General features: G+C 44.9%; 1 protein-coding gene across 4 annotated transcripts; it reads right to left on the reverse strand.

Moving 5' to 3' along the window:
* Positions 1 to 2,636: 2,636 nt before the first annotated feature.
* Positions 2,637 to 19,915, reverse strand: LOC116820216 (protocadherin beta-16-like). Of its 4 annotated transcripts, none has more exons than XM_075068007.1 (2): positions 17,317 to 19,915; positions 2,637 to 3,674 (listed from the first exon to the last, which is right to left on the reverse strand). In XM_075068007.1, exons 1-2 carry the CDS (start codon positions 19,780 to 19,782, stop codon positions 3,555 to 3,557), a joined length of 2,586 nt encoding a protein of 861 aa, XP_074924108.1. In that variant the 5' UTR covers positions 19,783 to 19,915; the 3' UTR covers positions 2,637 to 3,554. The 4 variants fall into 4 exon arrangements, with proteins under 4 accessions (XP_074924108.1, XP_074924107.1, XP_032628414.2 ...); XM_075068006.1 differs by having other exon boundaries at positions 17,308 to 19,915; XM_032772523.2 differs by lacking the exon at positions 17,317 to 19,915 and adding an exon at positions 6,977 to 9,573.
* Positions 19,916 to 21,392: the final 1,477 nt, after the last annotated feature.

Genomic DNA, 21,392 nt, shown 5'->3' on the forward strand with positions numbered 1-21,392 from the left:
GCCTCGAGATTTTTTATCGAACGCTTTGGCATTTCATGTCCGTAATGGAGCTTTGTTAGAACAGATGGTGTCTTCCCAGCTACAGCGATCAGATTCCAGTATCTCCCGTACGGTCCATTGTGGAGCTCTTTTTGGATTGGGACTGCATCGCCCCCATGTGTCCAGGCTCCACGCTGGGCAACAGGAAAATCTGTAATTCAAAGTTCGCGGGGCTTTTCCTGTTACCTGCCCGCTGATCCGAGTTCAGATTGCTGTCCGAAGCGGTCAGTGGTTGCACTGTCGGGATACGGCCTGTGAGGAGGCATAACGTCGATTTCCATCCCACTAAACCTAATCCGATATGTTTTATATCGATTTAGTCTACCTCCTCTCGTCTGGAGGAGTACAGAAATCGATTTAAAGTTGCTCTTATATCGATATTAAAGAGTGTTTGTTAGTGTGGACACGGTACAGTGTTAAATCCGATTTAATGCTGTTTAAATCGATTAACGGTAAGCCACCTCACTTTCACATTGTGTGATTTCCTGTGTTTCTAGGCTACTATTTAATCGTGATAGCATGTTGAAATACTACGGTTTCCTTACCTTGTGTGTTTATCTTCATGTTAACTGTAACTTTGATATGCATTTTCCAGCGTTCTGAAGTAAGAGACATTCCTTTGCAGAAATTCCTTTCACTTTGATGGAGGAATTGTACAGCATGGCAGAGGCCAGCATAAGAGTGTTATGCAGGGGGCCTTATTCCCCTGCCAAGGAGGAGGTTTGCTTTGATTACTAGTACAGCTGTGTGCCAATGAGCACCTGTACTCCAATTAGAGCACTGACTCCAGTTAGAGCACCTGACTCCAATTAGAGCACCTGACTCCAGTCATGGATTAACCCTGCTTCAGTCAGCCAGGGTGTGGTAGTGAAGAGAAAGGTTGGATTGGAGCAGAGTGCGATTGCAGAAGGAGAAAGAGTTTGTCCAGAGAGAAAAGCGGTTGGAGGAGTGCTGCGTGGATTGGTGAAGACCCCAAACAGAAACCTAGGTAAGGGCACCAGGCTTTATAGAAGAGAGGCGAGAAAGCCCTTCACAAGCTGACGGGTATGAGATGGAAGTAACCCAGGGAAGAAACCGCTAGTCAAGTGGTTCCACAACCCCAGGGCCCCTGGGTTGGAGACTGAGTAGAGGGCGGGCCCAGGTCCTCTCCTCTCCACTTCCCTCCTCCAAGGACACTAGGGGAGTGATTAAGAACTGGTTCAGAGGCAAGCAATATCGCCCTGAACCTACCCCAGAGAAGAGAAAGCGCGAGACCCAGAGAACAGTACCGGCAATTTGCCACAAGGAACATCAGAACCTAATTCCGTAATCATTGCAGGAAGTATGGGGAAATTGCTATGACTATATCCCAAAGACTGAACATTCCTGAATAAAAGACAGGAAAGTATAATAAGAATCCAGAAAAATATGGAAGAATGTCAGCTAGAAGTGGGATCCCTGAATGAAACAGATAGAACCTATGCTCAGCAAAGATACAAGGTTGGGAAATTTAAGACAACAAACTTCTGCTATGTGCCCAAAAAGGAACTCTGCACTAAAACACTGCCAGAGGCCACCCACAATAGTAAAAATAGTGCCAAATAGGCTAAATGTCCTTGGGCCCTGGGAATCAGGGGTGGCTCCAGACCCCAGCACGCCAAGCGCGTGCTTGGGGCAGCATGCCGCGGGGTGCACTCTGCCGGTCGCCGGGAGGGCGGAAGCCAGCTATGGTGGACCTCTTGCAGGCATGCCACCCTGCTTGGGGCGGCGAAATGTCTAGAGCCGCCCCTACTGGGAATACCCAGCTAATAGTTTACAGGTACTGGATTTCCCCTAAAATATGACAGATCTATTGAGTGCAGATGCAAAACCCAAAATTCTCCTCCCCTCACATTTGAAGTTCGGTGTGAAAAGGGGAAGGACTCGTGCAGTCCAGTTTTGTACAGGGGTTCAAGATTTTCAGACATGATGGCCTGAAGCTAGGTTTTTAAACCATATTTAGGCACCTACAAAGGATTGGTCTAGTGTTTGAAAGTGCTGAACAGGCTCAATTACACTGGCTTCGATGGAAGGTGCTCAGCGCTTTGGAAAATTAGGTCATTATTTCAGTGTCAGTATGAGGATTTAAGAACCCACCTTTTAACTCTAGTTTTTAAAAACATTGGTCCAGGTATTTATTTGTCTGATACATTTTTCATTCCTTTTATGTTTTAGCTAAATGTCAGAAGAAATTTCCCCAACGTCTCCCATCTAATGAACATTTGTAGATGGAACCAATGTTTGCCTGACTTCAATGGGAGCTGCATTTCCTTTGCTGCCTGGGAGTGACTCATTAATGTAAAAAAGGACATGTTTATAGGTCTGTACTTTCCCACACTCCCTTCCTCTCCACCTGCTAGCAATGGAATTAAATTTCATAGCCTTCCTTCCTGCATACACGGGCCACAAGCCCTCACGTTCTGGAGAAACAGTCCATCCACTAGACCCCAGAACAGGTCATTAGAAATCAGTGCTTTAATAACATGTCCCCTGATGACTTTGCTTCACAGAACTTGATCTGCCAGCACAGCTACCAATCCTCAGAATCAACGGATAAAAAAATCAGTCTAAAGCCCTTTTAAAAATTATTTTTATTAGTGTTATGGGTACCAGAAACTTGATTTTTAAAACCTCGTAAACAACGTGGAAAATTACACCATGTTCCCTTTAACTTAAATATTATATTTGGTAATGAAATTAAATGAAGACAGAAGGAAAGGGATTTATCTTAACTCATTACACACTACAAAGTGTTTAAAGTTTATAGTATCACTTTGAACCTATTTTACTAACATACTACTAATGCAATATTACTCTTCACTTTTACAGTATCTTTTAAGCAAGGATCTCAAAATGTTTTATAACTATTAGTTTCAGTTTCATATGGTTAGAAAAAAAGACTACCATTTTGAAAAAATACATTTTACAATATACACAAAGCTCGACCTCTCAACCAAATATGCAATGTACATTGCAGCCAAGCAGCTTTAATTTAACCAGCTTCTATTTGTTAATACATAATTACTTTGTAAGTGAAATTTAGTCTTAATTTTCATTGAACATTAAACTTGTACATTGAAAAGAGGTTTCAGAAAATCAACACACTATTACATAATCATCTCCATAAGGGAGAATCATAGGAAAGGTGGTTTATGATAAATTACTGTTAAAGCTTAGGTTTGACTTATTATGTTTCCTTTATATCTAGATAAAGTAGAAGTCGTTAAGCTCTAATAATAATACACTAAGGGGTAGGTGGAATCTACAAAGAAAGCATGCTATAGGAGCTCCTGCTCTTCTTCAATAGCCATACCACAAACACAAAGGTCTAAGTGAAAAACCAGGAATAAAGAATTACATAATGTAGAAATACATATCCTTGATCTCTTACAGAAAAGGCCTTCTTGAAAGTTTCTTGGAGGGCGATAAGCCTCTTGATTCTCATTTCTCCTTTATGGCGTCTGATAGTTGAACAGAACAGAGTTGGTTGTTCTCATCTATTGGTAGAAAAGCCAACCGTTTTGACCACAGTTCTCATTTATCTCTATCACCTTGTTAACAATACAGCCTTCACCTGAAGATCTGGGCATGGAGTCTTCAGAAACAGAAGCTCTGACCTGCAAACAATACAGAATGATGTGGTGTCGTTATTGGCTGTTATGAAGAACACAGGCATTAGTATGCACTGGGGGACATGCAATCAGGGCTTCATCTTACAGAATTGTGGCTGGGATACCGTTCTATTTGAAGTCAACAGAAGTTTTGTCACTGATTGCAATGGGAGCAGGATCTGGCCTGTACCTACATTGTAAAATATAAATGCTCATGTTTAATGAAATCCTAAAAGATGGCACTGTGTATCTACATAACTTGGAGGGAAAATTTACAATGTGAAAATTCAGAAGTAAATGTAATTTGATAAGCCAAGTACAGCCATATCCACTTTGTCGTATTTCTATTTGTATTTCTGTCTTTCAAAAACTATCTGGAACATCTTACATCCCCTGTGAGGTGTTTACAATTACATACCCAGAAAGGCGTTACTGTAATTTAGGTGGCTGATTCAAAAGATAATTATCTTGCTGTTTGTTTAAGCCAAAATGTTGAAATGTGGTCAATGGTTGTGTGTGTCCAATTCCAGACATCTTGGGCCTAGTTTTCAGAACTGTTTAGTACCCAGAACTCTCCAGAACTCAATGGGAGTGATGGGTACTCAATGACTGAAAAATCAGGGCAAATTTGTGGCCAGGATCATTAGCAGTAACAATAATCAGCTAGATATGTCTTAATTTTTTAAAATAGATTTGTAAGAGTTAAGAATAACTTATTTTGATAGCAACTAATCAACTGTTGGTTAATACTTTCTGTAGGATTGCTGCATAGCTCCTATAAAGTGCCAGCATAAACTCTGATTTTTTTCATGATCAAGGCTGTCAAAGTGTCAGATGCTCAGATGTTCTTATGCTGTAAACTGGCTCTCCCCCCCCCCATTTACTACAGCGATGCTACGTCAATTTACACCAGCTGGCATATTGATGTCTTTAATATCAGTTTTGTATTTGCTGTTTACATCTTCTGAAGGGGAAGTGCGGGTTTTCTTTTGGAGCATTTGCCATTCTATCTTAGGTATCCAAATCCAGACTGTTATCCCAAAATAAATTACTATAATCAAAGGATTCATTAATTATTTTGAATTCCAGGTTATTTTTAGGTAATAATTAGAAATGACAATTTATACTAAAATGTCTCTGGGAGTACGTTTTACTTTCACAAATAGAGATATCTGTTTTAATTAATTCAGGATTCTTGGCAGTAGATTAAGCTATCTAAAACCTTCATTTCATTTTTACAGAGAAAAAAGACTCTGTAATCTATAGGATTTTTTAAAACTATACACATATTCATGTATAGTTATAATAATTCACCAATTAGCCATTACTAATAGTCACAACAACCGCAAGTTCCTAGATTAAAGGTATTTGTTAGGACTGGTGTCACAAAATTATTCTTGAATGACAAACTCTATCTGAAACACTGCTTGATTATTGTAACTCACTCTCTCTCTTTGGGGGGAGGGAGGGGAATCTGTAAACTCTTTGCAACCACCGGGCCCATAAAACCTCATTTTAGTTGTATCCATTATCTAGAAAACGAAGAGCCTGAATTAAGGCAGCACTTATTCTTGAGCTGCTTTCTCTGTATTTTCTAAAGGCTAGATGCTCCTTCACATTTGTTCTGGTGGAAGGGAGCAGAAAATGATGGCATTTGGCTACTGTGTATAGAATAGGGGGTATTAAGTTTTGCATCACGTTCTCCCATTTTTACAGTTAATTCTAATGCCTGCTCCCCTCCCAAACCAGGAGAAATACTTCAAGCAAGACCAGCGGGAGGTGACGATTCCATCAGATTTGGCTTCTGGATTTCCTCTGTCCATGGAGAAAACAGAGAAAGGGGAGGAGGGGGCTGCAACAGAGAAGAAGATGGGGAACACTCCCTCTGAGGAGTCAGATTTATTTCTCCCATCGACCCACACTCCTTGTATTCTTTGTGCACCTTCCTTTTCTCCCTTAATACATCCCTCCACCTGAGGGTAAGATCGGTAGCAAACTCCATGAAGTGGAATCTCCTGGGCCCTCTCTTCCTGAGGGATTTGCTTCAGGGAAAGTACAATATGAGTCAATGCCATAGGTCACCACAGAGAGGACACAAATATTATCCACCAATAAGTGTAACGTCAGGAGAATGCATTTGGATACAGCCTCCTATGTGTTATCCTACAATCATTAAACACATTCAATCTCCTAATGCAAAACAGACACTATTATTACTTCCCACGGGCTATAAACTTCCATCCATTCAATACAAAAACAGAGAGCTAAGCGGTACCAAACCCGGCTGCTTTATATTGAATTACACCTCGTCCCACCCTCAGTTGCGCCTATCGGAGTTTTTCCACAGCTGAGGACCTGACCCTGTATTTTCAGCATTGTTGGACAAGGTACTAGCCACCGGTGTTTCTACACATACATATCAATAACAATAGAAAATTACTTGTACACAGTTAGTTTTCTTAGTTGCTCTAGATTATTGCCTCTCCTTGGACTCTAGACTCTATTCCGTTCTTCACCCATTTCTCACGCTTGCTGCCTATAAAAATCCTGTTACTACCACTAACTGCCACTGCGGTGATCATATAATACTGGCCTATAACATCCACATTGATTGTCATGCGTACAAAAACTCATGAAGCTGGAACTGATGGTGATTTTACAGGATTTAAGCAATCACTGCCCATTCTCTCAATAAATATCCCCCTCATTGAAAACTCTGTCACTGCTTGCTGCTCACATAGAAAAGAATTTGCTGGATAACTAAGGTGTAGCTTACATATGGAGGGGAGATATATTTTCCTTAGATACTTCTATTTTACTTTGTTTTCCTGATCTCTGGCATTACATATTGACGCATTAGTCCTAATATCCACATCTCAGCAAAAACACTGCTGAAGAAGCAAGTTCTGCCTCAATTTCCCTGTAAAATTTAGACTTCATCCAGACTCCTTAGGAATGTTGTACAAAGGTCAGATAATTCTGATGTTAATAAGCCCTTGATAAATAACATCCAGATACTTATACTGACAAGTTTCAACCTTTCTTGGTAGAGAACACAAACAATGCAATAAGATCAGAATCAGTTTGGAAAACTCTCTTTTAGAGCGTTACTGTGCAATTATATTAGCCAAGACATAGTAAAATTTGAACAATACCTTGGACAATAAACAGAAAAGCTCCCTAGACCATGAAATATTTCTCAACATTTCTAAATGTTCCATCCAACTAATTTTCATAGCAGTAGAAACAAACATATTCAGGAAAGATATTGATGGAAATGGAGTGAAATAAGCACTCACTTCGCTCACCGATTCTTTCTCCTCCGTTAGCTGAGAGTTAATCTGAAAGTCAAAATTGGACCCTCCTGCAGCGATGGGGTCAGCGGGTAGAGATGGTACCAGCGGCCTGAGAAATTTAAATTCGCTGGTACCAGACCCAGTTGTCAAGCAAACCTCATAACAATAAGATTGAGGCAGAGTCCCAGTGCCGCTCGTCTCTGCACGATTTGTGGGGAAGTTGCGGTCACTATAAAAGTTCCTGGACGATGGAACATACTGATCTCGGCACTGCCTTGTTTTGTACAGCCGGACCGAGATAATCGTTACCACAGAAACCAGAAAAAGGAATGAAATGAAAGACAAAGAAATGACTAGATACAGGGTTAACGTGTCCTGCTGCTCCTCCTCTTGTGGTACATCCAGTAACTGCATGTAAGCGTCTGAAAACCCATCCACCAGAAGCACATTAAGCGTCGAGGTGGTGGATCTGGGCGGCTCTCCGTTGTCTCTAACCAGGACGATAAGTTTCTGTTTCACAGAGTCCGGGCTCGTTATAGGCCTGCTGGTTTTCACTTCCCCGGTTTGGAGCCCCACAGTGAAGAGACTTGGGTCTGTGGCCTTGAGCAGCTGGTAGGAAAGCCAAGAATTCTGACCGGAATCTCCATCCACAGCCACCACCTTCGTCACCAGGGAACCCGCCTCCGCCGATCTGGGAACCAGGTCATTAGCGGGGGAGCTGCTGTTCTGCAGAGGGTATAAAATGAAGGGGGCGTTGTCATTTTCGTCAATGATCACAACTCGGACAATGACTTCAGAGCTCAGTGGCGGGGGCCCGCCATCTGCAGCTCTCACTGTAACCTGGAAATCCCTCCTTTGCTCATAATCCAGAGACTGCAGCGCGTACACCTTCCCGTTCTCCGAGTTTATGGAGATGGAGGAGGAGAAGGGGAGGTCACCGATGTTGCCAGGCAATGCCGAATACGTCACTTTGGCATTCTGCTCTGTGTCTAGGTCAGCAGCACGGACAGTTCCAATCAACAGGCCCGGGGGGTTGTTCTCCTTCAGGTACATGACGTATGAACTTTCATTAAATACAGGGGGGTTGTCATTAATATCCGATAGCTGAACTCGGATGACCCTCACGGAGGTGAGCCTCGGAGTGCCCCGGTCTGTGGCTGTGATGGTTATGTTATACTCAGGCACTTTCTCTCGGTCCAGGGGCTTTTGTGTAACAAGCTCGTAATAATTCTTTACAGTCGATTTTAAAGCAAATGGGACATTGTCCTGAATGGAGCAGAGCGTTCTGCCATTGTCCCCGGAGTCTCGGTCGCTCACACTGAACAGGGCCACCACTGTCTCCGGGGACGAGTCCTCGGGTACGGTGCTGGTGAGGGATGTCAGTGTCACTTCCGGAGCGTTGTCATTCATGTCGTTGATCTGTACCAGGACTTTGCAGCGCGAAGTAAACCCCCCGCCATCCGTGGCCTGAACTTCTATTTCATACATTTCTGCGTCTTCAAAATCAATTATCCCCAAAACAGTGATTTCGCCAGTGAACGGATTAAGCTGAAATAACGTGAGGACTTTGTCAGGCACCTGCCGGAATGAATAGGTGATTTCTGCATTTGAGCCTTGATCCAAATCACTGGCTTCAACCTTAGTGACCAAAGTGTCCCTCGGACTATTTTCCATTAACTGCACTTTGTACACCGACTGACTAAACTGCGGGAAATTATCGTTGTTGTCCAGCACATTAACGCATATTCGGGCTGTGCCGGTTCTCTGCGGCAGGCCCCCATCCGCAGCTGTGAGAATCAGCATCAACTGCGCCTGCTCCTCCCGATCTAATTGTTTCTCTAATACCAGCTCCGCGTATTTACTGCCGTCCCCCTGGGAAAGCACATCCAGGATGAAGTGTTCATTGGAGCTGATTGCGTAACTCTGGATGCCGTTTGTTCCTATATCTGAATCTCGGGCCCTTTCCAAGGGGAAGCGGGTGTTTATGGGGATCTGTTCAGGCATTTTTAAAACGAATTCATTTTTAGAGAATTTAGGGGAATTGTCATTCACATCATCTATCTGCACCTCCATTCTGTACAGCTGCAGTGGATTTTCCAACACAATTTCGAATTGCAGCAAACACGGGTCCCTCTGTCCGCACAGATCCTCACGGTCTATTTTCTCCTTTATAATCACATCCCCGGAGCCTGTGTTCAGCTCAAAATATTGCTTGCTGCTTTTAGAATTCAGCCGGGCACTGCGACTAGACAATTTGCCTACATCTAGTTTCAAATCCTTTGCAATATTAGCAAGTAGGGACCCGCTTCTCTTCTCTTCAGGCACAGAATAGCGGATCGCCTCACACGCCCCCAGGGACACACACAGACATACAAAGAAAGACAGAACTTGCCTTTTCCTGGAGCGATTCTCTATTCTGCCGGCCATTCCCGGGTCAGATCTGAAACACAGGACTCTCTGCAAAGCTGCTGCAGCCATTCATATGTTGTGCTAGTGGGAAAACGATTTCTCGGCCAATATTGACTTTATTTGTAATTATTCAACCGCCCTTTCCCTGTAATCCTTTGTCATCCGTTCCCGGCGCAGACCCGTTGCCGTCTGGATCCAAACGTCTGCATGCAGTTTCCAGTGAGTGCCGACAGAGTCCAAAAAGATGCATTTTCAGCACCGTCTTTGCTAATATCGCCACCTTGTGGTTCACCTAATTAAGACATCCCATGTTCACATTTTAAACTATGTGCAGTTATTAACAGCACAACAAAGTTTTCTCTATTAAGTAGAGATTGTGGTTATAACATTTCACACTGTGGAATATTAAGGTAGATTATTACTGATTGGAGGAGATAGAGAGTTGCAAAGTTATATAATAGTCAATTGAACTGTGATCCTTCCACACTACAGTTTCTTCTCTCACCCCCCAATACTTTTATTTTTCACAACTAAAAAAGGGTAAGTCTACACTATGGGATTATTCCAATTTTACAGAAACTGGTATTTGGAAAAAGATTGTATAATGTTGAGTGCACACGTCCACACTAAGCACATTAATTTGGCAGCGTGCGTCCATGTACCGAGGCTAGCGTGGATTTCCAGAGCATTGCACTGTGGGTAGCTATCCCATAGTTCCCACAGTCTACCTTGCCCATTGGAATTCTGGGTTGAGATCCCAGTGCCTGATGGGGTAAAAAACATTGTGGCGGGTGGTTCTGGGTATAGCCTCACTCCTTCCTCCATGAAAGCAATGGCAGAAAACCGTTTCGCACCTTTTTTCCTGGGTGAACTGTGCAGCTTCCATACCACAGCAAGCATGGAGCCTGCTTAGCTCACTGACAGCAGTCATGGACGTTGTAAACACCTCACGCATTCTCGTGCAGTCTATGCTGAACCAGGACCTGCAAAACCAGGCAAGGAGGAGGCAGCGGCTACGGCAGCACGGCGACGAGAGTGATAAGGACATGGACACAGAATTCTCTCAAACCGCGGGCCCCTGCGCTTTGGAGATCATGCTGGTAATGGGGCAGGTTCATGGAACTTTGTGACTTGCTTTCCCCTGCCCTGAAATGCCAGAATACCAAGATGAAAGCAGCCCTCACAGTTGAGAAGCGAGTGGCAATAGCCCTCTGGAAGTTTGCAATGCCAGACAGCTACTGGTCAGTCGGGAATCAGTTTGGAGTGGGCAAATCTACTGTGGGGCTGCTGTGATGCAAGTAGCTAAAGCAATCATTAAGCTGCTGCTACGGAAGGTAGTGACTCTGGGAAATGTGCAGGTCATAGTGGATGGCTTTCCTGAAATGGGATTCCCTAACTGTGGTGGGGTGATAGATGGAACCAGTATCCCTATCTTGGCACCGGAGCACCAGGGCACCCAGTTCATAAACCGCAAGGGGTACTTTTCCATGGTGCTGCAAGCACTGGTGGATCACAAGGGATATTTCACCAACATCAACGTGGGATGGCTGGGAAGGATTCATGACGCTCGCATCTTCAGGAACACTACTCTGTTTAAATGGCTGCAGCAAGGGAATTACTTCCCAGACCAGAAAATAACAGTTGGGGATGTTGAAATGCCTGTAGTTATCCTGGGTGACCCAGTCTACCCCTTGATGCCATGGCTCATGAAGCCATACACAGGTACCCTGGACAGTAGTCAGGAGTTGTTCAACTACAGGCTGAGCAAGTGCAGAATGGTGGTAGAACGTGCATTTGGATGTTTAAAGGCACGCTGGCGCACATTACTGACTCGCTCAGATCTCAGCCAAACCAATATCCCCATTGTTATTGCTGCTTGCTGTGTGCTCCACAATCTCTGTGAGAGTAAGGGGGAGACCTTTATGGTGGGGTGGAAGGCTGAGGCAAATCACCTGGCTGCTGATTACGCGCAGTCAGACACTAGGGCGATTAGAAGAGCACACCAGAAAGTGGTACACATCAGAGATGCTTTGAAAACCAGTTTCATCATGGGACAGGGTATGGTGTGACTGTTGTGCTTGTCTCTCCTTGATGAAAACCTGCCCCCTTGATTGACTCATTCCCTGTAAGCAACCCACCCCCCCGCTTCAATTACAGCTTGCTTTTTAAGGAAATAAAGTCACTATCATTTAAAAATCATGTATTCTTTATTAATTCATTATAAAAAGAGGGAGAGAACTGACAAGGTAGCCAGGTAGGGGTTTGGGAGGGGGCTAGGAGGAAGGAAAAGCCCAACATTTTTCAAATAATGACAGCTTTTTAGTTGGGCTGTCCACTGGGGTGAGTGGGCTGGTGCACGGAGCCTCCTCTGCATTCTTACATGTCTGGGTGAGAAAGTATGGACATGGTGAGGGGGAGGGTGGCTATACAGGGGCTGCAGTGGCACTCTGTGATCCTGCTGCCGTCTTGAAGCTCCACCAGACGCCGGGGCATGTCAGTTTGATCAAGCAGCAGCCCAGTGTTGTATCCCGCCAGCCGCTGATCTTCTTGTCGACACTCTGATTTTTCTGCCGCCACTCTTATCTCGAGCGTCTCTCCTTCCTCACGTTCACTGGCATCTTTCTCTAATTTGATACCACGTTCTTCCACTCATTCAGATGAGCTCTTTCATTGCTGGTCACTTCCATGATTTCGAGAACATTTCGTCTCATGTCTTTTTTTCCGCCGCTTTATCTGAGATAGCCTTCGGGGACGGAGGAGGGAGTCTTGAAACATTTGCAGCTGCAGGAGGGAGGGAAAAAAGGGAGAGAAGTATTTTAAAAGATACATTTTACAGAACAATGGTTATATTCTTTCACAGTGAACAACACTATTCACCTTACATAGCACATGTGATTTCAGTACAGATCGCATTTGATCTTATATTGAGTGTCTGCAGTTTGGTGTTAGAGATCACAGATGCAGGTCGGGCAACAGAATTCGGGTTGCATGCGGCCATGAGTAAGCCACTGTCTTTCGGCTTCTGCAGCTTCATATACTCTGTGCCTCTTTCCCAATACCAAGCAAGCCGTTGAGTGCTGCGTCTTTCCTGTTAACATGCAGCAGCAGAACCATCCCTTTCCCCCATCCATTCTCGGGATGATCGCATTACCCTTCCCCACACGCGTGGCTGGTATCAGGGAGATCTCTGCTAGCCACACCCTCCACTGCCACCGCGTGGGGTTTGGTATGAGAAGATCCCTGTTAGCAAATGCAAAAAGCTCAGAGCCAGTTGCCCACCACTTGGCTAAGGAAGGATTTTTTTCAGCACAGGCAACAGTCCAGTGGAATGGCACCTCTGTTCCTTATTAAATTCCGTATTTTAACCAGGTTACCATAACGATATCACTTCTGAGGATAACACAGCGAGATAAAGAAGGATGTTGTTGAATGCCAGAGAACCGGACATACGCTGCCAGGCTTTGTCATGCAATGATACCAGTTACTTGCTATGCATGGCATGGTCAAGTGTCTACCATGGAGGACGGAATAGGCTGCGTGCCAGAAACCTTCTGTGAAGGCTGGAGTACCTCCAGGAGAGCTTCATGAGATGGCCCTGAGGATTTATGCTCCATCCCAGACACGTTAACAACTTTTCCAATAGCTGTACGGCAGTGAATGCATCCCAAGTCCTCAAGGCAAATTAATCATTAAAAACACTTGCTTTTAAACCATGTTTTATATTTACAAGGTACACTCACCGAGTTCCTTCCATGGCTTCATTGTCTGAGATATTGCTTGGGAAGGCTGGGAGGGTAATTCTGTTAGGCTTAGAAAGGTCCTGGCTGTTGAGAGAATGGAGTGCTGTGGCTCTTTGCAAGTCTCTCCTTTCTTCCTCCTCTCTCATCTTCCATCTGCAGATCCTCAGGCACGGCCTATGATTACACCACCTTGGAATCCACAGTCAGGGGTGGGGTAGTGGTGGCGGACTCCCTGAATTGCATGCGCTAGCGTAGAAGCAGCATGTCTGCGGCCCTGCCTGGACCTTCCATTTGCTTCTTTGGTTTTCTGGTAGGTGTCTGAGCTCCTTAACTTTCACACGCACTGTACTGGTCCCTGGCAGGGCAGCTCCAGGCAACAGCACGCAGGCATGCCTGGGGCGGCAGCCATGGGGGGTCTCTGCGGTCGCCACAGAGGTGTTAGGCAGGTTGCTTCAGCGGTGCTGCGGAGGTTTCACTGGTGCCCGGCTTTGGCGGCTCGCGGCGAGCTGCTGAATTCGCGGGACCGGGGACCTCCCACAGGCAAGCCACTGAAGCCAGCCTGCCTGGCGTGCTTGGGGCGGCAAAATACCTAGAGCCGCCCCAAGTCCCTGGTATGGCCTCTCTCCATCATGGCCTTGGAGATTTTTTCAAATGTTTTTTCATTTTGTCTTTTGGAACGGAGTTCTGTTAGCACGCAATCATCTCCTCATATAGCGATCAGGTCCAGTATCTCCCATACAGTCCCATACGGTCCATTCTCAGACTGCATGTTTATCTGCGCTGATGAGCACTGCATGGTCACCTGTGCTGATCAGCTCTCCACGCTGGGCAAACAGGAAATGAAATCCAAAAGTTCGCAGGGCTTTTCCTGTCTGCCTGGCCAGTGCATCTGAGTTCAGATTGTTGTCCAGAGCGGTCACAATGGTGCACTGTGGGATAGTGCCCAGAAGCCAATACCATCGTATTGCGGCCACACTAACCTTAATGCGACATGGCAATACCAATTTCAGTGCTACTCCCCTCGTCGGGAAGGATTACAGATACTGGTATTCAGAGCCCTTTATATCGATATAAAGGGCTTCGTTGTGCGGACGGGTGCAGGATTAATTTGATTTAACACTGCTAAATTCAGTATAAACGCGTAGCGTAGATCGGGCCTAAGTAAAGAAGTTACTACAAATCTATCTCCTGTCCCATCACTTCTCTTTCATCCACGAAGTTAGCGATATCCTGGAAATCTCTAAGTCCTATGATTTCCTTGCTTATTAGGGTGACCAAAAGGAAAACTAGGAAACTGTGGCCTAATAAACTAGAAATAACTAGGGATGGACCTACTTGTTAAACAAACATAATAGAATATCTGGGTTGGAAGGGACCTCAAGAGATCATCTAGTTCAACCTGCTGCTCAAAGCAGGACCAATCCCCAGGCAAATTTTTGCCACAGTATCCTAAATAGCCCCCTTAGGGATTGAACTCACAATCCTGGGTTTAGCAAGCCAGTGCTCAAACCACTGAGCTATCCCTCCCCCATATAGGTATGTGTGGGGAAGGGATCCAGTCTTGGCTTCTACACAATCATTTGAAAAAAATGTGTCTCCTGTGGCAATTGGAAGAAGCAGGTCAGTGTATTTCTCCTCATTCTCTTATCTTACATATTTTATGGCATTACAAGCCACAACAGAAACAAGTAGAACAACGAAATTTAAGCCAAAGAGATAACTAAGTAACCCCTACCTCGAAATAAATCAACCTGATATAACATGAATTCAGATATAACGCAGTAAAGTCGTGCTCTGGAAGCAGCGGGGCTGTGCACTCCAGTGGATCAAAGCAAGTTCGATATAATGGGGTTTCACCTAAAACGCAGTAAGATTTTTTGGCTCCCGAAGACAGCATTATATCGAGGTAGAGGTGTATATACTCAAGATCCCATCACATTCCTCTTCTGTAGTTCTGTCACTAAATTGCATATGTGCATCCAAAAACTCATCCAACAGCAGTCAATTTAGCATCACAGAAGTGGATTGGGGCAAGTGTCCATTGTCTTTAAGAATGACATCTAGTTTTTGCTTTAAAAGAGTCTCACTCCATAATTGGTATTGTGATTTTTCTTCACCATTTTCAGTCTGACAGTGAAGAGGCCTATATCAGTGGACTTTTGCAATTGGTAGGAAAGACAAGAATTCTGACCAGTCTCCATTTACAGTCACCACCTTGGTCACAAGGTACCTACTTTCCTTGCATTGTGAACCAGGTGATTAAATGGAGAAGTGCTGTTCTGAAGACAGTATAAAATAAAGAGGCCGTTGACATTTTAATGAAATACTAACAATTTGGACAATGACTTGCTGCCAACAAAAATCCTATTGATACCATCAGCTGCCCCTATATCACTGGTATGCACCTGTCGTGGAGTGCGGGGGAGTCAGGGCCCTGGACCCCAACTTCCTGTGATTCACTGTGACTCTCAGCCAGCCAGTAGACCAGAAGGTTTATTAGAGATGACAGAAACACAGTCCAAAGCAGAGCTTGTAGGCACAAACAGGACCCCACAGCCAGGTCTTTCTGGGGGCTCCAAACTTCGAGGCTCCCTCCCCCAGCCCACTCCAAACTGAAAGTTTTAACCAGCCCCCACCCCCGGCTCCTCCTCCAGCCTTTGTCTGTTTCCTGGGCAAAGGTGTCACCTGGCCCAACCCCCCTCCTGGCTCAGGTTACAGGCTCAGGTATCCTTCCTCAAATAAAGTCATTCCCTGCTCTCCCATTCCCCATGTAGACAGTCCCAGAAGAACTAGAAGACATTCCCAGGTCAATCCATCCCACCCCCTACTGTGTCACGGCATGTAATAGGGGTTTTTCACATCAGTGTTGATTGCTATGGGTACATAAACTCCAGAAGCTGTAAATGATGGTGATTTCATAGGATTTAAGTAAACATTGCTTCTTCCTTCTACAAGTACCCCCCACTTAGTGAAACCACAGCCACTGATGGCTACTCTTATTGCAAAGGGTTTGATGGAAAAATAAAGCGCAGTTTACATTTCCTTAAATAGTTCTATTTTACTTTAACATTTCCCTGATCTCCGTCTTTTCACATTCGTCCAGGAACCCGGCAACTCGTACCTCAGAGATTCACCGTCCGAAAACACTACTGAAGAAGCAAGGGCACACATGTATTCTTTGCAACATTTCAGATTCCACAGAGTGTTCTACAGGGGGCTCTTATCTAGATCACGTAGTGCCGCTGATATTGAGTTCTTGACAAATACACAAACAATTTTTATTTAAATTTCCATTGAGAAGCTTCAGCCTTGCTTTGCAGGGATCACAGACGCTGCACAGAGACCAGTATCACAGTTTTATGAAAGTTTTTAGAGAGGAAAATAGCATACGAGTACATAAAGAAAAGTACTTAAGTACAACTATATTAGCTTGAACATCATACAAGTGGAAAAGATGAATAAACTACATAAAAAGATCCCTACAAAACTAGACATTTATGAAAATAATCTTAGGCCTTGTCTACAGGACAGAGTTTTGTGCAAAAATTTATGCCACTTTAATTGAACGGTTGTTGCATGTCCACACTATGCTCCTTGTGTCAGCAGAGCATATCCACAGTAGCAGCTCTTAAATGGACACAGGGAGCACTGCACTGTGGGTAGCAACTATCCCACTGTGCAACTGGCCTCAGGGTGCTTTGGGAAGGGTTTGCACTGCCTCATGGAGCACGTACAGTGTTACAGCAGGCAGGTTTTACCCCCATCGTTCCATGGGCACCCTTTACTAGATTATCAGCTGTTTTTCAACTGAAGTGTGCAGCGGGGGGGGACAGGAGGAGAGTGTGTGACAGGGAGTGTGTGTGGGGAGATACAGAGTGTGCGCTGTGCAAGAATATGTTGGCATACTGTCTCTTAAAGTTCAGGCAGGAGCCTGAGCAAACCTCCTGAGGAAGGAGAAGAGAGAACCCCCCACCCACATCATCCACCTGCTCTGCACAGCATAGCAGTCTCTCAGCCTCTTACCCCCGCAGCAACAGCTGGCTCTCCCCCGAGTGCCGCTCTCTTTCTACTACCTGAGAGAGCAGGATTCCACATTAATGGTTCTGTGATTCCGTTCTGAGTAATTTTCAGAAATGTAGAAACACACATATTCAAAAAAGGTATCATTGCAAATGGAGTAAAATAAGCACTCACCTCTCTCACCGATTCTTTCTCCTCTTTTAGCTGAGAGTTAATCTGAGAGTCAAGTATGGACCCTCCTGCAGAGATGGTGTCAGCGGGTAGAGACGGTATCAGCGGCCTGAGAAATTTAAACTCGCTGGTACCAGACCCAGTTGTCAAGCAAACCTCATAACAATAAGATTGAGGCAGAGTCCCAGTGCCGCTCGTCTCTGCACGATTTGTGGGGAAGTTGCGGTCACTATAAAAGTTCCTGGACGATGGAACATACTGATCTCGGCACTGCCTTGTTTTGTACAGCCGGACCGAGATAATCGTTACCACAGAAACCAGAAAAAGGAATGAAATGAAAGACAAAGAAATGACTAGATACAGGGTTAACGTGTCCTGCTGCTCCTCCTCTTGTGGTACATCCAGTAACTGCATGTAAGCGTCTGAAAACCCATCCACCAGAAGCACATTAAGCGTCGAGGTGGTGGATCTGGGCGGCTCTCCGTTGTCTCTAACCAGGACGATAAGTTTCTGTTTCACAGAGTCCGGGCTCGTTATAGGCCTGCTGGTTTTCACTTCCCCGGTTTGGAGCCCCACAGTGAAGAGACTTGGGTCTGTGGCCTTGAGCAGCTGGTAGGAAAGCCAAGAATTCTGACCGGAATCTCCATCCACAGCCACCACCTTCGTCACCAGGGAACCCGCCTCCGCCGATCTGGGAACCAGGTCATTAGCGGGGGAGCTGCTGTTCTGCAGAGGGTATAAAATGAAGGGGGCGTTGTCATTTTCGTCAATGATCACAACTCGGACAATGACTTCAGAGCTCAGTGGCGGGGGCCCGCCATCTGCAGCTCTCACTGTAACCTGGAAATCCCTCCTTTGCTCATAATCCAGAGACTGCAGCGCGTACACCTTCCCGTTCTCCGAGTTTATGGAGATGGAGGAGGAGAAGGGGAGGTCACCGATGTTGCCAGGCAATGCCGAATACGTCACTTTGGCATTCTGCTCCGTGTCTAGGTCAGCAGCACGGACAGTTCCAATCAACAGGCCCGGGGGGTTGTTCTCCTTCAGGTACATGACGTATGAACTTTCATTAAATACAGGGGGGTTGTCATTAATATCCGATAGCTGAACTCGGATGACCCTCACGGAGGTGAGCCTCGGAGTGCCCCGGTCTGTGGCTGTGATGGTTATGTTATACTCAGGCACTTTCTCTCGGTCCAGGGGCTTTTGCGTAACAAGCTCGTAATAATTCTTCAGAGTCGATTTTAAAGCAAATGGGACATTGTCCTGAATGGAGCAGAGCGTTCTGCCATTGTCCCCGGAGTCTCGGTCGCTCACACTGAACAGGGCCACCACTGTCTCCGGGGACGAGTCCTCGGGTATGGTGCTGGTGAGAGATGTCAGTGTCACTTCCGGAGCGTTGTCATTCCTGTCCTCGATTTCCACCAGGACTTTGCAATGCGCAGATAAACCGCCGCCATCCGTGGCCTGAATTTCTATTTCATACATTTCTGCTTCTTCAAAATCAATTATCCCCAAAACAGTGATTTCGCCAGTGAACGGATTTAGCTGAAATAACGTGAGGACTCCGTCAGGGATCTGCCCGAATGAATAGGTGATTTCTGCATTTGAGCCTTGATCCAAATCACTGGCTTCAACCTTAGTGACCAAAGTACCTTTAGGACTATTTTCCATTAACTGCACCTTGTACACCGACTGACTAAACTGCGGGAAATTATCGTTGTTGTCCAGCACATTAACGCGTATTCGGGCTGTGCCGGTTCTCTGTGGCAGGCCCCCATCGGCGGCTGTGAGAATCAGCATCAGCTGCGCCTGCTCCTCCCGATCTAATTGTTTCTCTAATACCAGCTCCGCGTATTTATTGCCGTCCCCCTGAGAAAGCACATCCAGGCTGAAGTGCTCATTGGAGCTGATTGCGTAACTCTGGATGCCGTTTGTTCCTATATCTGAATCTCGGGCCCTTTCCAAGGGGAAGCGGCTATTTACGGGGAACAGTTCAGGTATTTTAAATACGAATTCATTTTTAGAGAATTTAGGGGAATTGTCATTCACATCATCTATCTGTGCCTCCATTCTGTACAGCTGCAGTGGATTTTCCAACACAATTTCGAATTGCAGCAAACACGGGTCCCTCTGTCCGCACAGATCCTCACGGTCTATTTTCTCCTTTATTATCACATCCCCGGAGCCAGTGTTCAGCTCAAAATATTGCTTGCTGCTTTTAGAATTCAGCCGGGCACTGCGACCAGACAATTGCCCTGCATCCAGTTTCAAATCCTTTGCAATATTAGCAACTAGGGACCCGCTTTTCTTCTCTTCGGGCATAGAAAAGCGGATCGTCTCACACGCCCCCAAGGACACACACAGACACAGAAAGAAAGACAGAACTTGCCTTTTCCTGCAGCGATTCTCCATTCCGCCAGCTATTCCCGGGTCAGATCTGAAACACAGGCCTTTCTGCAAAGCTGCTGCAGCCATTCATATGTTGTGCTAGAAGGAAAACAATTTGTCCGCCAATATTGACTTTATTTGTAATTATTCAGCCGCCCTTTCCCTGTAATCCTTTGTCACCCGTTTCCGGCGCAGATCCGTTGCCGTCTGGATTCCGATGTCTGAGTGCAGCTTCACTGTGTGTCGACGGAGTCCAATAAGCTACATTTTCAGTACCGTCTTTGCTAATATCGCCACCTTGTGGTTCAGCTAAAATAAGACATCCCATGATTACATTCTAAACTTATCCTACGTGCAGTTACTGACTGCATAGCAAAGATTTCTCTGTTAAATACAAATTGTGGTTATAAAATTTCACAGTGAAAACTGTGTAATATTAAGGCAGATTGTTACCGATTAGAGGAGATAGAGAATTGCAAAATAATATAATAGTCAATTGAATTGTGATCCTTCCTCACCAGAGTTTCTGTTCCTACATGCCAATACTTTTATTCTAAACAGCTAAGTAAACAAGTTACTGCAAGTCTATCACACATCCCATCGCTTCTCTTTCGTCTACAAAGTTACGATATTTTGCCAATCCCTAAATCTTGTATTCCCTTTTCTATTACGGAGTCCTAGAGTAAAACTAGGATCGACCCAGTGGTTAAACACGCATCATCTAGGTAATTGTGGGGAAGGGATCTCGTCCTTGCAGCTACACAATTATTCGACAGAATGAGTCTCCCACAGCAACTGGAAGAAGCAAACGTATCTTTCTCCTGATTTTTGTATCTTATATATTTTGTGGCAATACAAACCATAACAGAAACAAGAAAAATTAAATTGAAGCCATAGAGAAGTAACGTATATATTTAATATCCCATCACATTCCTCTTCCGTAGTTATGTTACTGGATTGCATATGTGCATCTCAAAATCCTCCACTAGCAGTATAATGAGCATCGCAGCAGCGGATTGGGGAGGTGTCCATTGTCTTTAATAATATTTAGCTTTTGTGTAAAGGAGTCATGCTCTGTAAATGGGATCGTGGTTTCTCTTCCGCATTTTGGAGTCCGATAGTGAATAAATCTGCATCAGCGGCCTTCAGCAGTTGGTAGGAAAGACAAGAATTCTGACCAGAATCTCAATCTAGAGCCACCAATTTACCTTCCTCGTTCTGCTAGCCATGTCATTAAACGGGGGAGGTGCTGTTCTGAAGAATGCATAAAATGAAAGGGGCACTGTCATTTTAATCAAACTACTGGGAAATTTACTTGCTGCCTGTAAAAATCCTACTGATGCCATCAGCTGCCACTATATCACTAGATCAGAGGGTAGATAGCAAGACTGGGACTTTTCAGCTTAGGAAAGAGACTAACAAGGGGGGTATATGACTGAGGTCTATAATATCATGAATGGTGTGAAAAAAACAAATAAGGTGGTGTTATTTGGTACTTCTCATACCACAAGAAATGCAGGCACCAAATGAAATTAATAGGCAGCAGGTTTAAAACAAGCAAAAGGAAGAATTTCTTGAAATTCTACACACAACCACAGTCAACTGGTGGAACTCTTTGCCAGAGGATGTTGTAAAGGCCAATACCAGAACATCATAAAAAAAAGAACGAGATAAGTTCATGGAGGATAGGTTCATGG

Source organism: Chelonoidis abingdonii, chromosome 7 (genome assembly GCF_003597395.2).
Source record: "Chelonoidis abingdonii isolate Lonesome George chromosome 7, CheloAbing_2.0, whole genome shotgun sequence".
Lineage (NCBI taxonomy): Eukaryota > Metazoa > Chordata > Testudines > Testudinidae > Chelonoidis > Chelonoidis abingdonii.

Bases quoted from the DNA above. Each gene is read 5' to 3' on its own strand.
- LOC116820216 (XM_075068006.1), bottom strand. From the start codon at position 19,782: ATGGCTGCAGCAGCTTTGCAGAAAGGCCTGTGTTTCAGATCTGACCCG. The intron at 3,675-17,307 runs GTGAGTGCTTAT...TATTGTTTGCAG, and splicing joins AGAAAGAATCGGTGAGAGAG to GTCAGAGCTTCTGTTTCTGA.